Below are 10,329 nucleotides of genomic sequence, written 5' to 3' on the forward strand. Positions count from 1 at the left end.
CCCCCCCCCCCCCCCGTGAGGTTAGCTTTGTATATTTGACATTGTTTCTGTTGCAGAGGAGAATGCTGACACCAGTTTGGTGTTTTGGCGTCACTGTAGTCAAGTAGAGTGTTCTGTTGCTGCAGAAATATGTACATAATTAGAAAGCCCGAGTACTAGTCACAAAGTTCCATTTCACCAAAGCTGTTTGATTCATCATTTGACAAGCATCTTTTCTTATAAATGTGTTGCCTAGAATATGTCTTGACACAGCTTTTAAAATTATACGTGCAGTCCATGTAAAGCGGCGAGAATCAGAAGCATAGCAGGTGCCATTTACTGCCGTGCCATGCTGGATCAGCACTGCATGATCACCTGGGGGAGCGGAGGCCAGGCTGGCTTCACCCCTGCCTTGGGGATGAAGCACCAGTACTACTGAAAAGGGCATTGTCAGGAAGGAAGAGAAAACTGTTCACTTGCCCGTTCCAGGGTGAGAGCTGCAAAGTGCTGACCGTGCCGCAGAGTCCTCCTACGGTCCCCATGCTCCGGTCAGAGCATCACTGCTGTGGGTATTTTGTCCAGCAGTCTTGCCATCTTGCCAGTTGCTGTCTTAGTCTCTCAGAGACAAGGAAGGGCTTCCTCGGAGCAAAAATGCAGCTTCCATTTGTGATTGCGGTCCTTTTTCTCATTGCCATCCTTATATTTTTTTGTATTTTCTTCCAGAAGCCCTCTAATTTCTTGTTTCACTAAGGAAAACTTAATAGCAAGTTGCTAAGCACCTTAGCTAGAAATTTTTTAAAAATTGTTTATTAATATGTATTTTTCACCTGTGCGCAGTTCTCACTGACCTCTCTTGGTCAACAATAGAATATGAAAGAAGCAGATGATTTCTGCCTTGACATACCATCCTGGGAGATTGCCACTGTCTCCCAAAACAGTAAGAAGTGTTTCCTGAAATACAGACACTTCAGAGAAGCACACAAATAGTGCATATTTAGGCTTTATTTGTCTTTTAATTAAATATATCTAGAAATAATATATTCTTTAATTCTGAAGGTAGAAGGAATGTGTGGAGAAGAAAGAATTTAGAGTTAAAAAAAAAAGGCAGATACAAAGCCTGCATTGGATTCTACATAAAGTTAACTGTGAGATAGCATCAAGCATCGAAGCCCATACTTAAAAATCCATAGAACTTGGGACTACTTGAAAAATATCTTTTTAAGATCAGATTTTATTTTGTGCTTCAGGAAAATCCAAGTCATTCTTAATTAAAAGCATCAAGATGCAGTCATTGCTAACATTATAGAATTAAATGTATTTGTTTCCATCTGAATGCACAGAAACATTTTTAAGTAAAACTGTATACATATATTTTTCCTAAAACATGGGGATTATTTCTAATTATAATTCAGTGTATATATATATAATTTTGCTATTTTTTCCCTAATATTAACTGTCTTTGATCTCAGTCCTTTCTCAAACAGTTCTCGAATCCTCAATTTTCTTTTTCCCTCTTTGAGAGGACAGGGAACATAGCTTTAAAATAGAGGCTAGAGTGATTACATGAAGTTAATGTCTTTAATTATACACACTTTCTACTAAATTGAAGTGTTCATGATTTATGAATGTATTTCAGATGTTGTTATAATGTCTAATCATTTTTGTAATAACTGTCACTTAAGATGATTTTCTTGGAACTAATTTGAAAGTAGCTGCATCTTTTCTTGCTGGACACGCTCATTTGGTGAAAATTCCATTTACACGCCAGACTCTTTCTTGCAGATACATCTATTGTGATGAAATTGACTTGGCTGCTGACACAGTCTTGGCCACTCTTTATGCTGCCAAAAAGTACATCGTCCCTCACCTCGCCAGGGCCTGCGTCAATTTCCTGGAGACCAGCCTGAGCGCCAAGAACGCCTGTGTGCTCCTGTCCCAGAGCTGCTTGTTCGAGGAGCCGGACCTCACCCAGCGCTGCTGGGAGGTGATCGATGCCCAGGCCGAGCTGGCGCTCAAGTCCGAGGGGTTCTGCGACATCGACTTCCAGACCCTGGAAAGCATCCTCCGCAGGGAAACTCTGAATGCCAAAGAAATCGTGGTCTTCGAGGCCGCTCTCAACTGGGCTGAGGTGGAATGCCAGCGGCAGGATCTGGCTCTGAGCATCGAGAACAAGCGCAAGGTGCTGGGCAAGGCGCTCTACTTGATCCGCATCCCGACCATGGCCCTGGACGATTTCGCCAACGGTGCTGCGCAGTCCGGCGTCTTGACTCTGAACGAGACCAACGACATCTTCCTCTGGTACACGGCGGCCAAGAAGCCCGAGCTGCAGTTCGTGAGCAAGGCCCGCAAGGGGCTGGTGCCACAGCGCTGCCACCGCTTCCAGTCCTGCGCCTACCGGAGCAACCAGTGGCGCTACCGGGGCCGCTGCGACAGCATCCAGTTCGCCGTGGACAAGAGGGTCTTCATCGCAGGCTTCGGGCTGTACGGCTCCAGCTGCGGCTCGGCGGAGTACAGCGCCAAGATCGAGCTCAAGCGGCAGGGCGTGGTCCTGGGGCAGAACCTCAGCAAGTACTTCTCGGACGGCTCAAGCAGCACGTTCCCCGTGTGGTTCGAGTACCCGGTGCAGATCGAGCCGGACACCTTCTACACGGCCAGCGTCATCCTGGACGGCAATGAGCTCAGCTACTTCGGGCAGGAGGGCATGACGGAGGTGCAGTGCGGCAAGGTCACCGTGCAGTTCCAGTGCTCGTCGGACAGCACCAACGGCACGGGCGTGCAGGGCGGCCAGATCCCCGAGCTCATCTTCTACGCCTGAGCGCGCTGGCTCTCCGCTTCACGCTCAGCTCGGCCGCAGCCAGCCATCGGCGCGGGCTGTTCTTAAGGAACGGAGCTGTGCGCTGGTTCTGATTTCTTTCAACCTTTTTCGCTATGTACAGGCAAAAATGCAGCACTCAGCTTTTAACTGTATGCCGGAAAGCCAAATTCTTAGCAAGGCTTGTGGTTCTTAGAGTTGCATATATCCACCCGGGGAGATTTTGCATTCTTTTCCAACTGCCCCACTGACCTCCCAGTTTAAGAAGATTTTTGGATCACCTCAGATTTCCTTTTGGGCTTTATTTTGACAAAGAGAAAGAAATACTCTAAAGTAACAGTAGCAATTGTTTTTAAACGGAAACCCTCCCTCTCCCCAAACAGATAAACCTCAGTGTACAATTTTGAAAGACATTTTGCTTGATAATAAGTAATAATTTAGAAAGTAGACAGTAGTCATCTTTACCTTCTTATTTCCTTTTAAATATTTTGGGCATTTGCTTTTGGACATTGCGTTTTCTTAAATCCTAAATTCACAAGTTTGTTAAATTTTTAAACTGCAGCTGTCAACGGAAGGTAAAGCAAGTAAGAAATTGGAAGTTTTAGATCACAACTTTTGCTACAAGCAGATTTATGTTCCTTTAGTTTAGAAGACAGGCAATTCCAGTACAGAGGCTTCTTTTAGAAGTAACTAAATTGCAAAACTTTATTGTCAACTGGAGAAAAATTGCAAGTCTGTTAATTGAAACTAAAATAGTCTTAAAAGGAAGCCTGAAAAAGTCCCACATGACAAATAGTTTAATTGATGGCACATTATAATCCAGAGTTTGAAAAAGTCAGGCTCTTTTCTCCCTGCTTAGCTTTTGATCCCTGCCACTTGCTGGTTTTCAAAAGTTGTACTGTATAGAATTCCTATTCCCCCATTCCCGTGAAAAGAGGACCAAACGATTTCTTCAGATGAGTAGAATAACAGTAGTTTTGTAGTGCCACATGTTAATGTAATAAGATACTTTATGCATTTGTTTTTTTTTTTAATCTGAAGTATATTTTACTTAATCTACTTTGACCACACTCTCTCTTGTTCGTTAATTATGACTCTGTCCCATTCCTGGACTGCTAGAATCTGGCCTGTGACCATCTGAGCGAGCCAGTATGTGCCTGCAGGGTTTTAAAAGTGGTCTGGAGCAATAAACTTGGTGAGACCTCAATGTTCACTGCCTCAGCATCACATCCAGTTTCCTCTCTTTTTTCCCCCCATGGATGGTGTAAACAAAGGAGGGAAAAGCTCATCAAAACATTCTCCTTCGGCAAAGGCTTGTGCTGGCTTAGTGCCCGGGACCCTAGTGGTGTACACTGTGGTCGCTCCCAGTTGAAGTATCCGTGTGTTTCTGGGCAACTTTTCTGCGCAGTGTGATCCTGAGATGGCTTCCCCGCCACCCAGAGTGTGGTCCCTGGCCACCTCCTTCTCCTGTTCTGTGAGCCCGAAGCTGGCTCTGGAGCGGGGGCTAGTCCCGGGGTGGGTGTGTGCGTGGGTGCCCGTGCACGTGCGTGTGCACCGGCTCAGGAACTGTCTCCTGCTGCCCGGCCAGCAGGGCTGGGACAGAAGGGTCCCCCTGCCGGGCCCACCCAGCCCGCAGAGGGGGACTGCCTGTGCTTCCGGGCCGCTTCTCCCCCGTAGACGTGGGCTGCTGCTTCGGCCGGCTTCCCCGATGGGGAAAAACACTGGATTACAGAAATGTTTTAATCGTCTTTGCCCTTACCTATGTCTGTTAGCATGGAGGGTCAGAAGCTGTTACCAGTGATTAACAGATGAGCGCTCCCAGGACAAGCTTCCAAAATTATCTAACAGTTATTTCTTATTAGCAGGATAACAGATAGTAGTAGTGGCAAACTGTCCATGAAACGGAGGTAGGTTTTCAATTAAAAAAAATATTTCTACAGAGGGTTTTGTGTATAAAGTATGGTTAAACATTTCGGTAACTCATAGCTACCTTACATTTGGTAGACTATAGATTTACCTGATTGGAAGGCACTTATTTATAAGCCAGAGGAGAAGAAACTTTTTAGCACTAATTTCATTATACTAGATTGTTGTTCGGGGAGGAGTGTGATAACCTTGTTCATTCAGTAACACCCATGACCAGTGCTCCTATTAGTAGCTGCCCTCCAGAGGCTGGGAAACTGCTGCGTGAGAGCCTCATGAGATCCTTTGTACTGGATATGGAAGAACTTAATTTTATGATAATCGCTGTCACTAGAAGAAAAAGAAATCCGTCATCTGATTGGCTGGTGCCAAGAGCTGTTTTATAAATTTGAAGATTGTATTTAAAATAAAAAAATGTTATCTTTTAAATCCTATTCTCCCTTCTGCATTTTCAGTGACATGGAATTAAGGCTACTGTGCTTGCTTTGTTTTCTTTGATAATCTAAAATTTTGTAGCTTTCAAAACTAGAAATCATTGTTCTGACAAGGCAAGCAACTGGAATGCATAAACACAATTTAATATTATTAAACACTGCCCTGTAGATGCTTTTCCCCACGTATCTGGCAGTCTTTGTTGTCGTTTATATCCTGGGGATAAGGGGAACTAGGCTAGCAGTTCTAATGTAACATTCTTTAAGCATATCTTAATATAGTATTTAAGTAAATGGTCTAATTTCTACATAATTATTGCACTGAACTGTCTTTTTTTTAAGGTGTCTAAATAAGCTTGCTAATTCAAGACACTAGCCAGTTGTGCATTAGAGTGCTTGAATTCAGGAGCTTACAGCATTATTTATGAAGGAAAAATATATAAATATGAAGTACCTCATGTTGAATGTTATTGTACTGTATTTTTAATGTAACAGTGCAGATCTTGTTAGACACATGAATGTGTATAATCATGTTAAATGCAAATAAAATAAAACCTGTTCATATATTTGTCTTCCTTAACATTTTTGAAGGTTCCTTAAAGTGGTAAAAAAAAAACAAACCCATTCTGGCATTTTGGTGCCACTTAACCTTTTACAGAGATGGTTTTTGCAGGAGCATTTGTTTGCTAAGTTACTCACATATCATTGATCCCTAAAGAACTAAAAATCCGGTAAAGAATAATAGAATAATGAATATGTTAATCAGTGGCATTGTTGAAAACCTGAGTGTTAAGTCGGTGGGAGAGAGTGAGTGGATGCGTTTATGTTCCAGTTGCGGAGTTTTGTAGTTGGCTGGCATTCTGATGGTTTCGTTGCTCACATGCCTGTAGAGCTCCCTGAGCTCACTGCTGTTGATGGCAAATCACATCTAGCGTTAGTGTGGCCAGTGCTGCTTATCCCTGCTGTTAGAATACCTTACATCTAGGAAGAAAGATCAATGTGACATGATAGTGATGAATATAATTTTATGTCCTCAACTGGTTTTCCGTTATATTTCCTTATATCAAGTACATTTATATACACACATAATTATATACATGCATTTTTTTCACTATAACTTTTTTCAGTATAACTTTGTTACTTTTGTACTAGAGTTTATTGTAAAGCCCTGTGTATTTGCTTGTACTTGGTTCAGTTTCTATAACATAACCTGCTCAAAGGAATTTTGGAATTATTCCATAGAATGAGAGAACTGGAAATACCCATTCTTATCAGCTTAATTACAGTCTGAATTGCAAAGATCTTTAATCCAGCAAAATCTTAGCCGTCATCTCCTCTCTGGTGCTCTTTAAGCTTAACCCACATGTGTTTGTTTTCAATATCCCAAGGCAATTGGAAATGATCCTTCTTTACTGTTGGCGTTCAGGATCCATACTTCACTGAAATTATACTTTCTTCCCAATGACTCTGACTTCCCTACAAAAGCCATGGACTTAACGTTGAGGAGAAAAAACAAAACAGGAAGGAGAAAAATTATTCCTGAGGAAGTAAGCAGCATGAAACTCACTTTGAAAGAGGCCAAAACAAGCAAGTGGCGCCTGCAGTATCTTGTATTAGAGAGGACTGTGTGTGCCTTTGAGGTGCTGCAGTAGAAGATTACTGTACTTTTAAATTTCTAATCAATACGTTTCAGCATATTTTCTGAGCCATTTACATTTATTGGCTAGCTGCTTGCTTTGCTCAAAACTTCACGTTATCCTCCATTTTTTTAAGATCATCTAACAAAACTAAAACCAGGGGGAAATTTCAACAATAGAATCTCTTTGTTTATTTCTATAACTACCCGAAGGGCTGGTGAGAAACCTTTCTCAGCCAAGATACAGTTTGCTAAGTGTAAATATTTGTGAGGAAGACAGTGGTTGACTTGGTCACACACAGCACGCAGTATATGACTCTTAACATCTGTAGATGAGTCACCGAGGAGTCTGGGTGCGTTTGCCTAACGTGGGCACCCCTTCTGTTGTTTCTTCTCAGCCTTTTTGAGTGGGGGCGGTGGGGAAGGTACCATTCCTATTTATGCAGATCTTAAAATGTCCTTATAATGGTAGTTTTCTATTTGCCTGTTTACTTAAAATATCCATTGGACAGCAGTTGTAGCAGCAGATGCTACTGTTTTATACTTGGCCATCTGAAAAGCCAAACATCAAGAGAGATAGTTAAACAGAAAACCCACGATTAACTGTATCAAATCCGTACTTTGTGTATAGGACATAGTTAACGTTTCCTGTTAAACTGCTACCCCTGAATTGTTGGTTTGTTGCCACTAACTCCAGTAGTAACCAAGCTGAGTGGTAAGAGGAGGGGCTGTGCTTTAGATGGCAGGGATGATTTTTTCACTTCATGCAGCAGCAGTACAGAAATTCTTTCAAAATAGAAGTGTATTTTTTGTTTTTATGACTTTGATGAACAGTTTATATTTAATAGACCATCTCTTTTACATCAGTTTATTTGAGAACAATTACACTATACCTGGAAAATTTTTAAAATAAATCATACTAGTGGGCTTATTAATTGAATTTTGTATTCTTTAACTTATTGAAGTATACTTGATCTACAGTGTTGTTAGTTTCTGCTGTACAGCTACAGTCACACACACTGTGTGTGTGTGTGTGTATAAATATACAAATGCCAAAGAATTCTCATAGTACTGCATGATTGCACTCATCTCACGTGCTAGCAAAGTATTGCTCAAAATTCTCCAAGCCAGGCTTCAACAGTATGTGAACCATGAATTTGCAGATGTTCAAGCTGGATTTAGCAAAGGCAGAGGAACCAGAGGTCAAATTGCCAACATCCATTGAATCATCAATAAAGCAAGAGAGTTCCAGAAAAACATCTACTTCTGCATTATTGACTATGCCAAGCCTTTGACTGTGTGGTTCACAACAAAGTGGGAAGTTATTAAAGAAATGGGAATACCAAACCACCTGACCTGCCTCCTGAGAAATCTGTATGCAGGTCAGGAAGCAACAGTTAGAACTGGACATGGAACAACAGACTGGTTCCAAATCGGGAAAGGGGTACTTCAAGGCTATATATTGTCACCCTGCTTATTTAACTTCTATGCAGAGTACATCATGAGAAATGCTGGACTGGATGAAGCACAAGCTGGAATCAAGATTGCCGGGAGAAATATCAATAACCTCAGATATGCAGATGACACCACACTTAATGGCAGAAAGTGAAGAAGAACTAAAAAGCCTCTTGATGAAAGTGAAAGAAGAGAGTGAAAAGTTGCCTTAAAGCTCAACATTCAGAAGACTAAGATCATGGCATCTGGTCCCATCACTTCATGGCAAATAAATGGGGAAACTATGGAAGCAGTGTCAGACTTTATTTTTTGGGCTCCAAAATCACTGCAGATGGTGACTGCAGCCATGAAATTAAAAGATGCTTACTCCTTGGAAGAAAAGTTACGACCAACCTAGACAGCATATTAAAAAGCAAAGACATCACTTTACCAACAAAGGTCTGTCTAGTCAAAGCGATGGTTTTTCCAGTCACCGTGTATGGATGTGACAGTTGGACTATAAAGAAAGCTGAGCACTGAAGAATTGATGCTTTTGAGCTGTGGTGTTGGAGAAAACTCTTGAGAGTCCCTTGGACAGAAAGGAGATCCAACCAGTCCATCCTAAAGGAGATCAGTCCTGAATATTCATTGGAAGGACTGATGCTGAAGCTGAAACTCCCAATACTTTGGCCACCTGATGAAAAGAGCTGACTCATTTGAAAAGACCCTGATGTTGGGAAAGGTTGAGGGCAGGAGGAGAAGGGGATGACAGAGGATGAGATGGATGGATGGCATTACAACTCAATGGACATGAGTTTGATTAAACTCCTGGAGTTGGTGTTGGACAGGGAGGCCTGGCGTGCTGCAGTCCATGGGGTCACAAAGAGTCAGACACCACTGAGCGACTCTGCTGAACATATACACATACATTCTTTTTTCATTATGGCTTATTATAGTGTTGGGGAATACAATTCCCTGTGCTATGCAGCAGGACCTTGTTGTTTATTCATTCTATATAGCAGTTTGCATCTGATAATCTCAAGCTCCCAATCCATCCTACCCCCCAGCCCCTTCCCCTTGGCAACCACAAGACTGTGCTCTATCTGTGAGTCTATTTCTGTTTCAGAGATAAGTTCATTTATGTTGTATTTTAGATTCCACACGTAAGCTTTATCACGTGGTGTTCTCTTTCAGACTTGACTTAGTATGACAATCTCCAGGTCCATCTGTGTTGCTTCAGGGGGCATTACATCATTCTTTTTTATGGCTGAGTAGTAGTTCATTGTGTACGCACCTCGTCTTTATCCACTCATCTGTTGGTGGACAGTTAGGTTGATTCCTTGTCTTTGCTGTTGTAAATACTGCTGCTATGAATATAGTATATTTTTGAATTATCTTTTTTTATCTTTTAGTATTGCAGTTTTGTCCAGATACGTGCTCAGGGGTGAGATTGTTAAATCATATGGCAACTCTATTTTCAGTCTTTTATGGAAAATTCCATACTGTTTTCCACAGTGGCTGTACCAATTTGCATTCCACCCGCCCCCCTCCCCCAGCAGTGTATCAGGGTTCCCTTTTCTTCACACCTTCTCCAGCATGTTGGCCATTCTGACTGATTTGAGGTGTTACCTCATTGAAGGCCTTGTTCATTTTATCAAAAAGTGCTACTGTAAATCTTCATGACCAGCATAGAGCATAAAGACTCTTGCGAGAAACTAGAAAAGTACAAAAATAATATTTTGATATGTAGCAGTCTTCACTGTGTCTGTACAATTTGCATTTTCCTTCCTAAACTATTATGTTCAAAAAGTAATCCAAAGGAAGATAATAACTATTTAAGGAAGCTTCAAATAATCTTTCAAAGCTTGAAATGGAGAGTGTCACCTTCTGCTATATAGTAGAATCCATAAAAATACTCTTCTTTACATCTTAGAGAATTTTCACTTTTGTGCTTGCCTTAACCAGCTCCAAACTTAAATTTTTTTCTGCACCTTGTCCAATAGTGCTGAAATAAACACTCAGAACACCTGAGCCTTATCCAGTTCAAAACTCATACTACTCATACTACTGCCTCATTTGGAGGCATTAGTGGACTAAGGAATTTTAGTATTGTA

General features: G+C 41.7%; 1 protein-coding gene across 4 annotated transcripts in view; it reads left to right on the forward strand.

Annotated features, from left to right (window-relative positions):
- Positions 1–5,709, forward strand: part of BTBD3 (BTB domain containing 3) — a 33,590-nt gene extending 27,881 nt beyond the window's left edge. For all 4 annotated transcript variants that reach the window (XM_069547096.1, XM_069547095.1, XM_069547094.1 and 1 more), the window contains one exon: positions 1,762–5,709. In XM_069547096.1, the coding sequence (XP_069403197.1) occupies positions 1,762–2,794 (1,033 nt within the window). In that variant the 3' untranslated portion in view covers positions 2,795–5,709. The remainder of the gene's footprint in view (positions 1–1,761) is intronic.
- The last annotated feature ends 4,620 nt before the right edge of the window (positions 5,710–10,329 follow it).

The sequence above is a fragment of the Ovis canadensis genome, chromosome 13 (assembly GCF_042477335.2).
Source record: "Ovis canadensis isolate MfBH-ARS-UI-01 breed Bighorn chromosome 13, ARS-UI_OviCan_v2, whole genome shotgun sequence".
NCBI classification, from domain to species: Eukaryota; Metazoa; Chordata; class Mammalia; order Artiodactyla; family Bovidae; genus Ovis; species Ovis canadensis.